Source organism: Micrasema longulum, unplaced genomic scaffold (assembly GCF_059751315.1).
Source record: "Micrasema longulum isolate JH-2025_06_02 unplaced genomic scaffold, ASM5975131v1 h1tg000678l, whole genome shotgun sequence".
In the NCBI taxonomy this organism is placed as follows: domain Eukaryota; kingdom Metazoa; phylum Arthropoda; class Insecta; order Trichoptera; family Brachycentridae; genus Micrasema; species Micrasema longulum.
Genome location: NW_028277874.1, coordinates 742,885 through 760,142, shown reverse-complemented (window position 1 = coordinate 760,142; position 17,258 = coordinate 742,885). Strand labels below are relative to the sequence as shown.

General features: G+C 31.3%; 1 protein-coding gene and 1 long non-coding RNA gene across 2 annotated transcripts; both read left to right on the top strand.

Annotated features, from left to right (window-relative positions):
- The first annotated feature begins 3,553 nt into the window (after positions 1 to 3,553).
- Positions 3,554 to 4,349, top strand: LOC148279699 (uncharacterized). Its single transcript, XR_015822794.1, has 2 exons — positions 3,554 to 3,792; positions 4,176 to 4,349. It is a non-coding gene; the product is annotated as an uncharacterized LOC148279699 (long non-coding RNA).
- A 2,266-nt stretch (positions 4,350 to 6,615) lies between these two features.
- On the top strand, positions 6,616 to 16,905 carry LOC148279698 (ubiquitin domain-containing protein 1). Its single transcript, XM_088229541.1, has 4 exons — positions 6,616 to 6,823; positions 9,474 to 9,754; positions 11,323 to 11,517; positions 13,909 to 16,905. Exons 1-4 carry the CDS (start codon positions 6,742 to 6,744, stop codon positions 14,053 to 14,055), a joined length of 705 nt encoding a protein of 234 aa, XP_088085667.1. The 5' UTR covers positions 6,616 to 6,741; the 3' UTR covers positions 14,056 to 16,905.
- The last annotated feature ends 353 nt before the right edge of the window (positions 16,906 to 17,258 follow it).

Here is a 17,258-nt window from a genome sequence, read left to right as displayed (position 1 = left end):
ATATATATATATATTTTTTTTAATACTCATAACAAAATTAAACACTTTTACGTTTGAACAAATTGCGCTTTTTTCAATTAACGGATTCACAAATAGTATAACTTATTTGAATATAATAGGAGCTAATGCTTGTTAACTATTTTTTTTAAAAGATAAAAATATTGTTTCGATTGAAAAACAAGAATATAATTTTCAAATTATAGTTGTTGTCGTGCAGTTAATGTATTTTGAAAACCCCTATGCGTCACGTAGCTAATCTAGCGAGGTAGGTTGAACATCATGGTATTCAGCGATGAAAAGTTTCCTATGGGCTCAGAGCCGTCTGAGGGAATTATTATTTATGTTTTTTTCTTCTATACCTACGCTGTATACCAAATCAAAGATTATTTCCAATCGGCAATAGGAAAATATCACATACTACGAATACCGATAAACATGTATGAAACGGCTTTATAATAATTAATTGCATTTTCAAAATCAATATGGATATCGAGGAGAATTTTTTGGAGAAATAAAAAAAAAAAAAAAATTTAAATGTGTCACTAGAAAAACGCGACATGTTTGGCATTGATAATCGTGACGTCAAGATTCGTGACGATGCGATGTTCTAAAAAATTCAAATAGTTTGGAACAAGGTTGAAAAATACATAAATCGTGACGTATTAGGGGCGTCGTCAAGACAATGACCGTTTTTGCGGGATTCAAAATTGGAAATTTAAAAATATTTTTATAGTAGATACTAATAAGTAGTAATTTTTTCTCTCTACAGTATTTCATAGACCGTTATTACTTTAAAAAGTTTAAAAAAACGTGATATTTAAATTTAAAAAAACGGACAGTAAAATATATTAATGGTGTTATGTTTCTAGTTTCAATACCTACGTAACAGGAGGAGTGTTTAAAGGAAGAGATAGGTAGGATTCATTTTTCATGGGTTAAGTCAAGAGTTAAGACTGTGAACATAGAATTAAGATCTTAATTCAGGATTGGTTCAGCCAGATGAATCTCACCCACATGATACAAGTTTCAGCTCTTTTACTTCACAAAAGTCAACAGATGAAAGAGTTGAGGAAACATTTCCTCCACAAAACGTCCACATGGACGTTCAAACATAGGCAGAATGGTGAATGTTACACAGTGTGTAAAGTCGCCACTTAAACCAGCCAATGACAGGTCATAAGCCCTGTAAATGCCTAAACTTCCATATTCTCTTCTCAAAAATGTTTCTCCTTTCTGTTGCAACAAATTTAAATCTAAAATATTATTCAGTTATTAATAAAATAAATATAAAAAGTGGACACGATGCGCAACGGGAAAAACCGCAGTGTTAGGCATAAGAAAAATGCTACACGATTGAACAAAAGATAAAGTGTTCTTCCCTATTTTATTCGAAAAAATGTTTCCATAATTTTGAGTATTCAAAGAATGCATAAAGATCACCCCGGAAATAACTGTGTTATAACCTCAATTTCTATGAAAAAGTACCTACCTAATTATATCAGACTGTTATATTGATTGGTAGACATACTCATGAATTTATTAAGTTTATGTTGGTAATTTATGTACGTATAGTTCCTACCTAAACGCAACTCGAAAAATTTAATAAAAACCTACTTGGTAATTCACTAATTAAATATTTATGCATTCAAGATGTCGATTTTATTTATTTTATATTACAACCCATGGATATCCTTCGTGTAGTTAAAGGTAGGTAAATTGTTCGAACGCAAAATGCGAAACTGTCTGACATGTTTTTGCCTACCCTTCGGGAGTAAGAAATATTCAGCCTTGCATTTGGGTATTGTTTTGTTTCAATATTATAAATATAATGTAAACGAGCATACGTATTTCTTACATAATTTATTTTTATTTAAAAATTTATTTTTATTTAAAAGATTAAATTCAGTATTTGACTGTTCCGACTCTTAAAACTAATTAACTTGCGAGTGCCCGGCCAGATTACTCGATTTAATAAACTTTTCTGTATAAATGTATCTACAATAAACTACAGTGCACACTCGCCTATAAGGAGAATTCACGTGTCTGCAAATGAATACGCAAATCAAATAGATATATTTAATATAACACTTTTGAATTTTAAAAGACAGTGTATCAATTTATTACCTCCAAATTTAAATACTTAAATAATACTATGTTATTTTAAATTGTACACCTTTACTAACTTATATCTGTATTTATTAAGATTTTTTATATAACCGATGGGAAAAAATGAACTTCTGTTCTCTCTACTGGAATAAATTTATGTATGTACTATATGTAAGATTAGTTTATATATATTTTTTTATTTTCTTGTTCTTATAAATTCATTTCAATTTTGTGTTGCTTTTGTGTAAAATACATGTCTGTTCTTTATATATAAATATATTTGAAACACGTAAACGCCTACAAGGCGTTTAAATAAATAAATAAAATAATGTAGACCATCAAATTTAGTTTGGATTTAAATATTATTATTAATACCTACATAAAATATGTTATATGGAGTTGTGGTCAATAGGACATTATGAAAAAGACGAAAGCATTGTATGATAATACTCGCTGACACCTGAATTACCAATAATTATCAATGTTTTGATGATTTCTCTTACTCATCAACAGAAGATTTATGCATGAGTAGGTTTGTCATTATCATTTGCATTACTGGGTAAAATTGATTAAGGGTTTTACGAATATCCATTATCTATATAACATCCATTCAACTAATTTAAGCGTGATTTTCTTATATTAAGTGACACGATCTTATGACAACACGCTCCTGGAGACGGACCTGAACCCATATCACTCGGTCGGATGCTGATCGCTATTTTTGAAATTACAAATTCAATAAAATTGTGGCAATGATGAGAGAACAGGTTATGTTAGGAGACCTGACCGGTCCTATTTAAAGCTGGCGAGAAGATACTTGCCATCAGTTTCCAGCTCGTCTTCGTACTTCGAGGAAACATTCTGAAAATCTTTTGATTGCTTTTTTCTCTTATCGTTTATCTAAAATTCATGTGTCAATGACAAAATTCCGTCCAAAATTCGCTGCGACCGACAAATTTCTTCCAAGGTAAGAAAATGCGACTTCGTTTTTCTGCCAATACTGTTTAGAAATCATGTAAAAAATACAGTTACAAACTTAGCAGCCGAGTTCTTGACAACCTAAGCTCCCAACAAGAAATAGTTTTTTAGCAGTTGAAAATGGTCGAAATTAACCGCGTTGTTTCGTTGAACAAGAATCATAAGAATTTGAGAAATTAAAAATCTTGTGTGTGTTTTTCATTGGTCGTAATTAATTCTTTGGCTGGTCAATTGAATTCATACTTTTTGTAACACAACGCTGTCGTATGTAGTTTGGTACAAAGTACAAGTTTGTAAAAGGTTAAAGATTTATTAAACCATTATTAAATTGTAATCATTACGACCGTTGTTTTTATTCGTTACAGGTTAGCAAAGAATTTATGCACTCGTAAAGGAAGCAGAAGAGCTAATACTGGAAACCGTCTAGAGCATCAAGTACTAACTCAACTTCAGCACGTACCATAGTTCATCATTATCTGCACCACACTCTAGAAAAGGAACTAAATTGTCAACACATTGAAATTCGTGTTTGATTTCCGCAACTGAAAATTGGATAAAGTCATCGGAAAAGTTTGCCAGAGAGGATATATCGAGGTTTTGATTTTTGATTCAATCTACATATCGTCATCAAATAAAAATGGCCGGTGGGGAGGAATGTAAACACGTTTCCGCTGTTAACGGAAAAGTCAACTTGGGCCATAATATCAAGTAAGAATAATATTACTATCCATCTACTTATATTTAAAAAAATAATTACAATTGTAAATAAGTCAAAAGTAACTATCTAAAAAAATTGCTTTGCTCATTTATAAATTATTGAGTTGTATCGGCACTGTCCACTTAAAAATATTATGGAAAATATTGGAAATATTAATTTGAAAGTTGGCAGATGCATTTTTTTCATCGAGGTTTAAATTTGGGAATTATTTTAGCCATTCTCCTCAGTTTCAGATATAAATGGTTTAATGTGAGTAATTATTATTTGTTCATTATTTAACTTTGTCGCTTTAAGACATTAAGATATGTTTAGTTTCCGCAGTAGGCAATAATGTTTATGTATGTTTAACACATAGAATTTTGCCTTTTTTCAGGAACCAGACCAAAGAACATGATCGCAAGTACTCCCAAGCAGACAAAAAACAGGAGAAGAAGGATTATGGATCGTGGGGATCAACTTATAAGAATAAGGAAAATTTCACGAATATGCACTGGTGTTAATTACTTACTGAACAATAAAGAATAATATGCTATAGTTTCCTTTAAAAGGTTTTTTTATTAACGCTTTTATAGCCCTTATTAGGACCCTTGATGCAATTTTTTTTTTTTTTTAAACACAGTAAACAATAGAGATATTGATTTATTTGACTATAACACAGGAGGTACATACGTTGAATACAACTTAACCCTTTTTTGGGAATGTTACTAAAACACGACTGTTGTTGAACTAAAACACGACTAAAACAGCATTCAGTTTAAACTGCTTTACCATATTTTTCATTCAACTGCATTATCACGATTTATAATAAACATTGATTAAAACAAACAAAAATATTTTCGTTTGGGATTTTGAAGCCTTATCAACCATTAAACGCGTAAAATATTTTTTTTTCGTTCTGCCAAAATGAGGGTTAAAGTGACACGATCAGAAATGACCCATGCCTGAGAACTTGTCCCGACTCGCTAGAAAATCCATGTTGAGTCGGGTACTTGTAATGCATTCCTAAATATACAAGAAGTGAAAGCCCGTTTATACAAAAAATACAAGACATGTACCTACACACAAATATTCATTAATTTATAATTATTCCCTTTACGCACATAATGGTGCATAGGGCACCGAATTGGTACACCAACCGCAGCATATCTTGATATTTGTTTGTTATATGAAGCCAAGATGATTAATCTTACGCTTCAAGCGCCAGTGCAGGAACTCTAGTGTAAAAATACCCTTTAAATAAACATATCACGTCAAGAATAGAACCTGAGACCACTTGCATGGTATGGCAAACGTGACGACCATTTAAACGCGAGGCGGACACACATACAAACACACACACACACATGACATGCATAGAAATGAATAAATAATTACTATTGTGACAATGGTAACGATAAAACCATTTGTTTAGGGCTCCAGTTGAACCAAAAAAAGTTGTGTTAAAAAAAGATTCAAGTGAAATAATAAATGGGCTTTACGTACTTTTTTATGCAACATACTCGTATTTTGTCCAATTTGACGAAAACGCATAAAATATTTGACTTTTAATTTTTTTGGTGCAATTGACCAAAAATAACTTTCCTCCGTCTTGTTTTATAAAATTGTGAATGCCATTCAAACATCGATTTATTATTTGAAGAATTTAATATTTTCAAAGATTTAAATTTAGGTACGCTATTTCAAAGTTGTTGAGATTCTATCCAATCTGTGTTTATATTTATTGCAATTTGAAATGGCAGCCAGATATTAAAGATACAACGTACTAAGATCGGGTGTACTGAGTTCGATCCCGGTGAGGTCACAAAGTGATATATTTTAGTCTGTTGCGCAAAAAATAAAATATGTATACCTAGTGAGTGGTCGAAAGAGTCATGAATAATTTCAATTAAAAACAATTTGTAGTAATAAAACATGATTATAATATAACTTACGGACCCAATAAAAATGGTGCACCAAAACAAAATAAAAAAAACTTGTTTAAACCGTTAGTTGTTTTTAGAAGCTCTTTCGAAAAATCCTTTTAACAAATTAATGCATTTGAATATTTATTATTGGCCTATACCGTTTCACTTTTATACCATACATCAGCCCAAAGAGTGCAAATTATATATCGGCTAATATAAATAACAGGTACACAAAACAATTATTTCCTAACCCAACCAAACATTGTGAATTAAAATATTTACTATACAATACTCCCCAAAAAGAGCCATTATCTAACATTTACCAAAAAATATGATTTTGTTGAAAGGTAATAAAATTGGATCCTACGTTATTATTTAATGTGTATAAAAATACAAATAATTAAGTTAAAGAATGGAAGTGTTTTTTGAAAATTATTTATCATACAACCATTGCTGCGCTGACAAAACATTGATGCCTGATTCTGGATCAAATTTTTACCTATCTTCGGTCTTTTTTCTAACTATTAGCCCCGTTAAAATATATTTATCTATTAAAAGAATATCTTTTTTGTAGTGGCAGCATCATAAATTCTTCTCACCCGAAGCTAGAACTACTTCTGTTCTCGAGCCAATATTTTAGGTGCACGTGACCATCGTAATAATTACTAATATCTAATATTTTTTCGCCTGATAAATTAGTTTTCTTTTTTTTAAAACTTACTTTTAAATAAATTCAAACATCCAATCTTTTTTATTATACGTTTTAGTAAAACTAAAGGATTATTTGTGTCTTAAGACAATATCAATAAATGTATTCAAAAGCAGTCTTTGTACAAAAGTATTTTAAAGACTATAATTGCATGACAAAATAAAAATGTGCAGATAGTCTTGCATTCTAACTTTTGTTTCGATATGCCATCTCGCGGAAGTTTGCCGGTGTCAAACTGAAAGGTGATTAGGAATATCAGAAATATTTGGTGGGCCGTGATAAAAATGGATAAATTTACGTGAAATGGTACTTAAATTGGTAACAAAATGGGTGGTTGCATAGGGGTAACTCGCAGTAGAAGTGGTGCTATCGACGATTCTTCAGGCAGTGTTTCCAGACCAAATTCAGGTACATTTGGCTGCATCATTATCAACCTTGGAGTGTTCATGTGGGTCGCAAACTAAAATTTTCTTCCAATAATTTATTGTGGAGGTAAAGTTTTGCTACCCTTATATTGCGAACAATAAAATTCAATTGGTGTCGATTCTTTTGTTAATTCGATGCGATATGACGTGACAATTAATTATGCTAGGTTTCGGGAAGAAAACATATTTGAACAAGAATATCGTTCATCTATTAGGCCGATGTCAAAAGTTTATAAACTCTATACTGGCGTATAGCTATCGTTTTTTAAAATTTTAACTCTGTAATCCAACCTAAAATTTTGATTTCCATAATGATTTACCATGTTGTTGCTTAGTAATATGAGCAATTATTTCCCTTGATTTATTATTTTAACTATCATATTCGTAGAAAATATTTTAATTTAGTCTGATTAACAGTGTTGTAACTTAAAACAAGCTATACTTACTCGTGTACTTGTAGTTTTCAAACACATATCACAGTTTTCAAACACATATCACATTTACATCATTGTGGTTTTGTGTAAACTTAACATTACTATTTATTTATCCACAGTACATTCTATAGCTAACGGCTTGTGTTTGAACTACTACTATGTAGCAGATAGCGTTGTTTTACAAAAAGTATGAATTCAACTGACCGGCCAAAGAATTAATTACGACCAATGAAAAACACACGCGAGATCATTCATTTCTTAAGTTCTACATTGTCTCTCTAAAAAATATATATTGTCTCTCCCTTTGGAGTAAAGACAGCAACCCTTTCTAAATGTTAATAAGTGTCAAATAATTAGATTCAATCGTTCAAAAAAGACTCCCACTTTCCATATTCACTCGGCAGTGTTATCCTTGCTTCTGTAAAAGAAATTAAAGACCTCTGTATTATATTTGATGAAACACTTTTAATAGTCATATTGATCATATATCAAATAAGGGTAAGCAAATGCTTGGATTTGTATTGAGGCCAGCAAAATATTTTAAATCAATATTATCAATAAAAAAATTATACTGTTCATTGGTTAGGAGTCGGTTAGAATACAATTCTTCAGTTTGATCACCTCTCTATGCTACCCATTGTAACAAAATTAAAAAAAAATCCACCATAAATATCTCCGTATCATAAATTTTAAACTGCATTTACCGCGAGAAAATATGGCGAATAATCTTTTTGATGTTCCTGATTTGATCAAATGTATCTATTTCAATGTGCCTAATATGCCAATGAGGCATCATATTTATTTTAGATATATTATTATATCCAAGTCAAATTCGCCTATTAATTCTCTGTTCCCGAGAATTTTCTCTCTCAGGAACAAACACACTGATAACCAAATAATAGATACATTTGCTATGACTTTATCAAACCTATACATGTAAATTGTTTATAACCTCTGATATGTAAAAGCCCTTTGGGGGTTAATAAATAAATAAATAAATAATAATAAGCACACTAAATATAACCGAGTTCCTGTCCGGGTCAAAGTGATTTGACGTATATGATCTTGTAAATGCTGTAAATATTTAACCTTTTTTTGTTTATTTATTTTTACATTCATAGATTTTTTACATAGAAATATAATTACAAAAATACACATTAGAAAATTACATCTTAAAATTAAGCTATAATATGAATTGGAAAAAATGCCCACAGAGACTTAAGCGTCTGAGCGTGGGCCATTCCTTTTTTTAATTATTAAAAAGTTTATAGCTTATATATGTATATGGTATATCAGGACCATGAAAAGAAAAGAAAACCCAAATTAATATATGCTGATATTACGAAAACATGATTTATTTGCAGTATGCATTTATTTTTAATTTGAATCATTTTTTTATATATTTTTTTAAAGAATGTGTCCATCTGTTCCTTCCATGCTAATCCAAGACCTTAAACCTACTTTAAACTGTACCAGCAATTTAATGTTTTGTAGTTCCTTAGTTAGAAGATTGAAGGATCTTGGACCAACATGTAAGGAGTGCCTCTGTGCGAACTTAGTTCTGCATCCTTAAGTCCATAATGACCTCTTCACATGGCATTGCATTATAATAACTACATCAAAAGTGACAAGTGGCGCTCAATGCGATCCGAAATGTCGGTAGAGTGTGAATATGATGGAAGTCTGGGCAATTACAGAGTTTACAATCTGTCATTGGTTGGTTTGTTTAATCACAAACTTATTTATTTATCACTGAAATGTCTACTATCAATATTGATAAACTTTCTAGAGGGTTAAATTCAGTACTTGTCTACAAGCCTTTGGACTTATTCAAAATATTGTTGATGAAACGGAGTTTGATCGATAGTTGGTATGATATAAAATATTGGATTATGAACATAAAGCTAGGGATGCATATTGGAAACAGCAATATTTATTTGTCGTATTTAGCTTATTAATTTTAATTATTAACACTGAAAGTTAATTTTTGTTAAATTCAAATAATACAAATTCATTTTCTTTCTTTTTGGCTTTTTAGTCAATTAAATTATGTAAGCAACTTTGTTTGTGTCTTATTTACAATCTACACCCTCATTTGTCAGTATTAGTATTACCAATACTTTTCTAAAAATATCGGTCTTGTATCTGCAGAAGTGCCTATTGTTGCATCCCTAATTAAAACCGCTGTGTATTTTAAAGGTGGTGTCAGAAAAAATCATCCTTTGTGTCACGAGACAATTAGATGGAAGTCAGACGTGCCCTTGACGGAAGGGCAGTTGAGGAGCAAGCGCGATGAGTTTTGGGACACGGCTCCTGCCTTCGATGGCCGGAAGGAGATTTGGGATGCCTTGCGGGCCGCTGCAGTTGCTGCGGAAGCGTCAGACTTTCAGCTTGCGCAGGCGATCCTCGACGGAGCCAGCGTCTCTGTTCCCAATGGATATTTGACAGAGTGCTACGATGAGCTGGGCTCGCGATACCAGGTAGTCATACAATAGCTTAGTGAAATCATAATGAAAATTTAAAAAAATATATTTTCAATTTTTCTTAACCTCCTGTTTGTTATTGTTTGTTAATTGTTACTAACTGATGCAGTTTTGTTTATTTATTTATTATGTGTACAGCTTAAGCCAGTTACAACGGTTCTATGAAAAACACATGAACGTAGTTATGCAGAAAGCAGCCAGTCCACAATTTTGAAAAAGTGAGATTGGTGTTATCTCGGGTGCAGTAAGGTCAATTCTATGTTCTGCTAAAAACAGCCAGACCGCTTTTATACAAAAAACTGTAATAATCACCTTCTGAAAATAGTTTCGATCACAAAAATGGCATTTTTTAATTTGCAGAATACACCCACAGCACTAGAAAAATCTTACGGTACTTTAAAAATCATTAAAACTGGTCAAATACGTAAGTAGATGCATGCTTGTAATATAAAAAAAACTAATGTATTTATTGTTTATCATTTTTTGTCAATTTCAAAAACATTCCAATTGTTGAGTAGATTTGAATATTCACTCTATGGCTGGCTGCTTTCTGCATAACTACGTACATATGTACAAGAAACTGAACAAAAATGAGATAAAACCATGTAACAACGTCAAACAATTGCAATAAAATAATGTTACATAGTATATGTAAAACACAATCAACATATTAGACTTTGAGCTAACCCATGCCAATCCATCTTCATCCCACACTACGTTAATAGTGAAGAGGTCTACAAAAATCAGAAGATCTATCCCAAAGAATTCCAAGTTGTGTGGCAAATTTACTAATCCTACACATTCTAGACATTGGGGCATAAAAACAAAAGTTGCTCTTAGAAGATTTGATAAATAGCAAATTTATACTTATTTTGATTTACTGTGCGTGTTTACCGTTTCTTACATATTTTATTTATTAATTTTGCACTAAATTGTATTTTTCTTTTATTTAAAAGCTAGGGTTCGCCCTTTCGAGAAACTAAAATAAAAAACAAATACACATGTTCATCCAGGCAGTTCTTGAACACATTAACCGAGAGTGTAAGTCAAGTCACTACACGGCCTCCACTCTTCCAAAGTACTCAAACCAAGCTTTTTTAAGTGGATTATGAGTAACAATGATTTTTAAAAATGTATTATGTCTTTAGTTGTTCTTAGTAAACCCTTAATTCCACAATGTTTGATTATGTCCAAATGCTTGCAGACTGGCTGGGTTTCCTCCCTAGGGAGTTCATATTTCAATTTATTTCAACAGAGAGGGAAAACATTTTTGAGAAGGGAATATGGAAGTCTAGGCATTCACAGGGCTTATGACCTGTCATTGGCTGGTTTAAGTGGCCACTTTACACAGTGTAACATTCACCATTCTGCCCATGTTTGAACATCCACATTTCCTCAACTCTTCCATCTGTTGACTTTTGTGAAGTAAAAGAGCTGAAACCTTTATCACGTGGGTGAGATTCATCAGGCTGAACCAAATCACCTACTAGGCAACGCCTGAAAACAATTTTCCAATTTTTATACTTCTCACGTTTAATTTAATAAATATTTTTCATTGCCACCAGGTTCCGATATACTGCCTCTCGCCGCCCATCAACATGGTGCGTGGGGGCGGGCGAGACTCGCCAGCTGACTGCTCGGAGCCCGTGGGGGGGGGTGCGGCAGTAGCCCTGAGGCTGCGCTTGTCCACCACGTGTCAGGACGTCAAGTTGTCAGTGTACTCTAGGGACACCGTTGCTCAGTGCAAGAAAAAGTTGCAGGTTATTGTCCTTATTTCTTATTTTGTCTGCCTCGTGGCGTAGTTATCACAGATTTTTTTATGTAATAAATTTACTGACAAATTCCATTTTGAACGTATATGATAACGAAGAAGACAATCATATACAGAAATAACAAAAAGATGAGAACGTTTTTACAATGAGAATGTTTTTTTTTTTTTTGCACCATAACAGGCCAGGAGGCCCAATTACAGTGGTGAATTACATTACAGAACAACCAGGCTTGAGAAAAATCACATTTTTAAATTTTTGTGTTCTCACCGGGAATCGAACCCGGAACCTTCCGTGCGTGAGTCAAGCGTCTTGACCACTACACCACGGAGGCCGCCAAATAAAAAAATAGCTTATTTGAAGATGCCACGTGTAGTATTTAGTGAACATGATAAAAATAAAAAAGAATCAATACATTAGTTACGTAAACCTTGACGAAGAAGCTTGTTTGCTTTGAAACTGGTCGGTGGAAAATAAAAATTAGTGGTCAAAAACAAAGTTGTTTTATTTATTTTATTATAAAGATATACTTATTAGCGTTCTTATAATTTACCCAAATATTTCTTTTTTTTTTGGCCATTTTCAACGAGTTGTAAATAACTCACTATTAGAAAATGGAAATCAAGTTGAGGTAGAGTGGGCTTCGAATCTCAGACCTCTGGCTCGTGAGTCCGCAACACTAGCCACGGGACCACAACCCGATTCTAAAGTTAAGATTTGTTAGCAATATGGACCAATATTAATTTGAACATGCAATGTATGTTTTTTGCCTATTTAATATTTTACAAGAAAATAATGTACATAACCTTTTAATAGGTATAAGCGTTTGGTTGAATCTCATGACACACAGCGAGCGAATGAAAACACCTAGTCGACAAATAATAATATGTATTGTGATAATTTCACAATGTTATGAGTTAACATTCTCACGCATTCTTAAAACAAAACGATTGATGACTAACTCATTTCAAAGAATCGCCATTATTCTAAATGAATATTAAATTACTACAGTGTATCAAGGAAACAAAATGGAATTAAAAGAATTATAGAACGGGGCTTTGAGAGAAGTATTACAGTTTGGCTATTTTATTCTCGAGTATTTTACTCGAGAATAAAATTTATGATAACTTTAACTTGAATTACCAGATCTTAACAAGTTCGCGGACATTTTTACTCATATCCACTCATATGGACACGTGACTTTTTTATTTTTTGTAACTTTTCACTTCCAATTAGACCACAGTTGATTGTTTGAAGTAAAAGTTTTTTGACTTACATACTGGGACGCTTTTGCTGGCGACTGTTTTTTTATAGCGACAGAGTATCTCCTCTTACGATATAATTACTTCAGTTTCATGTAGACTATAGCCGTCTTTTCACTATCAACGTCTTTTGAGACGGTTATAATCGTCATTTGCTAAATGAGAGATGTGAGTGTTTTTTTTTACAAAGAACAGTTTTTCAATAATGCTGAAAGAGTCCAATGAAAATTTTTAAGATTCATTAATTTAAAACTGCATATTCCTATAGAACAAATCAACTACATGTCTTTGTTAAACTTTTTGAATTTACCTACTCTGGAGGATCGCAGGAAAATAACTGATCTAATATTTTTATATAAAATCATTAATTCTAAATTCAATTATTGCGAACTCCTGGATTTAATAAATATTAATATACCAATACGTAAAACTAGACAAAATAGTCTTTATTATTGTCACCCTTCTCAAACCAACAGACTAGGAAACGAATGTACCTCTCATATCGACATTTTTAACTTGAGTCTCAGTGAGTTCAAATCATCTCTTTATAAATATTTTATGATGTTCCATAGTAACGATTAACTAATTATTTGCAAAGGCTACTTATGCTTATCTGGTGTTTATTCATTTTATATTTTTTATATATTTTGTATGCTGACATACATACATATATATATTTCTTGTTATTTTTCTTTTTATACCCATGTTTTCATATTGTTTTTAAATTTTTGTAAATCTAACTAACTCATTATATTGTTATATTGTAAAAGGCACTTGTGCCGTATAATAAATAAATAAATGCACAAATATATGGCACACACACACATTGCACTATTGTCATATTTTACATCCACCCTGCTAGGAATCGAACCCAGGACTTCGAGCATAGTAGGCAAATGGGCCAACAACTGTACTACGAGGCGGATATATCTTCACTCGATTTATCTTTCCAGGATTTTTACCTGAGAGTAGCCATCGAGTTTTGTCAAGGGTTCTGGTTCCATGTCACACACAAAACTGTATTCTTCATTCGCCCACGCAGAAATAAATTCTTATAATTATACTTATGCATAACTTAACCGCTTGTACTAGGACCTAAACAATATATTGAATATTTCAGAGACAAGAGAATGTTGAATCATCGAGGCAAAGGTGGTTCTTTGGAGGGAAACTTCTCGGCGACAAACTCGTGATAGAAGATGCTCACATACAGCCCGGGTACGTGGTTCAGGTCATCGTCAACACAGAGGACCTCTCCGACAGCTAGTGGCTGCTGCCATCACCGCCTGCTACCGACTGATGTAAACTTAGTGTTGACTTCACCCCTCAAGCCCGACCACCAAGTAATTACACAAGTGACTGCGTATATACAATGTTCATGAGACTGATGCCATTAATGAATAGTTTGGTTTCAAACGATGCGATACTTTAGTGAATATTTAAATTTTAAATATCAATCTATGTGATTTAAAACATCCGTATTTTGTGGGTAAATAAACATTTTTAAATATTTATAAAAATAGTGTTAATTCAAGGTTTATACATAGTACATATTTAGCAAACAATATTTTGAATTTGCAATATTGTATTGGTGATCCACCTTTTTATATTACTCATTAGAATTTTGGGATTTCATATCTTGCACCAATATTAAAGTGCATTGTTTTTACTTTTGTTTTGCGCTATTTAGTCACAGTTTATGCCGTATTCATATTTTACATAAATGTGTTATTGAATTATCTTTTAAGCGTTTTTTTCCTCAAATCAGTGTAACTAATCTATTTTATGAAATATTTCTAGGAAATCTATTCAAAATTTGCAAAGTGATATGAAAAGGTGGTTTTAAATTTAGGTGTAGAAAGGATTTCTTATTTTTTCTATTTTGTAAGATAATGTGTACCTTTACCGAGTGGAAATCACTAAATATTTCTATTCTAAAATGTTCTTAAAATTCTAAATGTTTATTCAGTAACTACAATTGATTTTAGTTTGCTAGCACTGAGCAAAAATAGAGAACATTCCTACATGCATAATTAGTATACAGCATGAGGACCCACAAAACAAAACAAAATCTGATTACGTTGTATAGTCTTTTAAACTGTGCCTCAAGTTAGGGTTTCTGTGATGTTCTCTGCATAACTACGTATTTTTGGGAAATTAAACTAAAAATAAATAAAGAAACCACAGTCCATATTGAATTAGTGAATGACACATATCAGGTAGGTACTGCATCATTTGGTCACATGTAAAACTGGACAATATCGTAAAGCAATGTACTGGGCGGGTCCCGGTGGTATTCATTTTTTAAAATATTTGTTACCAATAACTATTGCAAGTTGCAAACAATATTTCAATTAAAAAAGTGTTTCTAAATTTATTTCAATGCAGGCTTTTAAAACTTTCTAATTATTTAACTACTGTAAGTTATGTACACAAACAAATTATTTATCTTATGAAGAAACCCCTTAGAGTAAAAATACTACTGCAAATGTAAATACTACTTGTTTATTTTATTCAGTATGTGTTCCTACGCCGAGGGATTTGTTAAATTAAGCCAACTTCGGGTATATTGTGCTGAAGAGAAATATTCAACGAGCTTCTGCTAAAGATACGAAGAATCACGTAGAATCTTTTCTGGAAATCCCTACTTTATGACCAGGGAGAAAAGAATTTATGTTGAAATTAATCAGCCTGACAATATTCATACTTATCAATATCAGATGTGTTCAATAAAATTTAAGTACCTAATTATTGGATGCTAATTTTTATTATTGTAGAATCAGTAATTTAAGGTGCATTCACAATACCATATTACAATATACATTATTATAATTGCTAATAACTTCGACATTAAACAATATTGATATCGCTAGTAAATAAATATTTTACGGTTAATTTGAGAATGCCATATTTTAAAGTACATAAAAAGTTCAACATTTATTCTTACAACTTGTTAAATTTTCATATAAATATGGGTCAGATATTTTTTATTTAATATTTTATTTATATAGTCTACAGTTCCTACTTTTTTCAATGCAAATTTGTATTTAAACTAAATAAAATGTAATATATAAATTGAATTAGAGGTATGTAATATGTTTTGGAAACATCTTACATGAAATATGTAGTGGCAAATTTCTTATTCAAATAATTAAACAACCCTTTTTTCATATTTACGATTGTTATACGTCCTGACTCCTTATCACCATTATTTTATATTATTTCAAACCATTGGAGCTTCCTTCAAGTAGAATATCTATGTAAATTTTATTACATTTTCTAAAGTAATGTTTCTTTTATATCTAGCAATTATTTTTCAGATTGAATTATGTATGTACTTGTGAAGAAATAGAAAGTTATTCATTCAACAAACCGCTCAATCCTTTTTAAGAGAAGAGCGTTTGTTATTAAAAACTCACTACACGATTTTAGTATATGCATAATATATACATAACATTTTTATTAATCTTCTTTTTGTTATTTAGTCAGTTTTTGATAGTTCTATTTCTTGAGAACTCTAATTATGAATTTACACAAAATTATGGTTCATTAAAGTATCTAAATCTGTAAACCCAAATTTTTCCTGGTTTTTAATGATCATTTAATTTATTACTTGTAACTAAAATATATCCAAATTGCAAACGCATTTATCTAAATTATTAATGAATGCTGTTTATCTATTATATAAAACATTTAAAATTAGATTCTATTTACTTCAATTGATAATTTTGTTTCGCTAGAACTGTTTATTGAAGAGATTAATTATTTCATTATACAATGTATCCATAAAATTAATCGTAAGACTAAAGTAAGAATGATTGTTAGATAAATAATAATATTAGGTGTGTATTCTTGAAGCACCTGGTGATTTTGTCATTGAAGTGGTCTTGCATATTATTAATGAACAAAAGCGTGTGCGTGTTTAACTTTTATATAAAATACATACATAGTTACATCCTAATGTTTAAAAATTATTGTTATAATTAATTTGTTAAAAGAACATAATTGATCTTAATTATTGTAATATTAATACAGATTTACGGAATATTTTATTGCTTATTTTTATTTTTACATATTTTTATTATTCTCCAAAAATAAATAACGATTATACAAATTATTTGATTTTTTTTTAATGAAAGAAACAAAATAATTCTGTTTCCTTTTAACTGAGCTTTTGGGTAAAAAGGACATTATGTTTTACTTAATGTCCTTTTTTAATTCTTTTTATGGTGCCGCTTCACTCCATCATAGCAATTTTTATTTTATCCGCAGCCACTCCTAAATAAGGGATTTGGAGCTACAGCAAAATTACTCTCTTTAAGCCAGGAGATACGTCATCTGCATGTTTTTTCAACCTTTCCTTGTAATATTGATATGGACTATTTCGTAGTCCTCCGCCCGCGCAAAATGTCCAATACTCTAATTTTCTTTTCTTAATTTTATTTTGTTAGGGGTACCCATAAGTAATGT

Bases quoted from the DNA above. Each gene is read 5' to 3' on its own strand.
- LOC148279698 (XM_088229541.1), top strand. From the start codon at position 6,742: ATGGGTGGTTGCATAGGGGTAACTCGCAGTAGAAGTGGTGCTATCGAC. The intron at 9,755-11,322 runs GTAGTCATACAA...CATTGCCACCAG, and splicing joins AGCTGGGCTCGCGATACCAG to GTTCCGATATACTGCCTCTC. The intron at 11,518-13,908 runs GTTATTGTCCTT...TGAATATTTCAG, and splicing joins AGTGCAAGAAAAAGTTGCAG to AGACAAGAGAATGTTGAATC.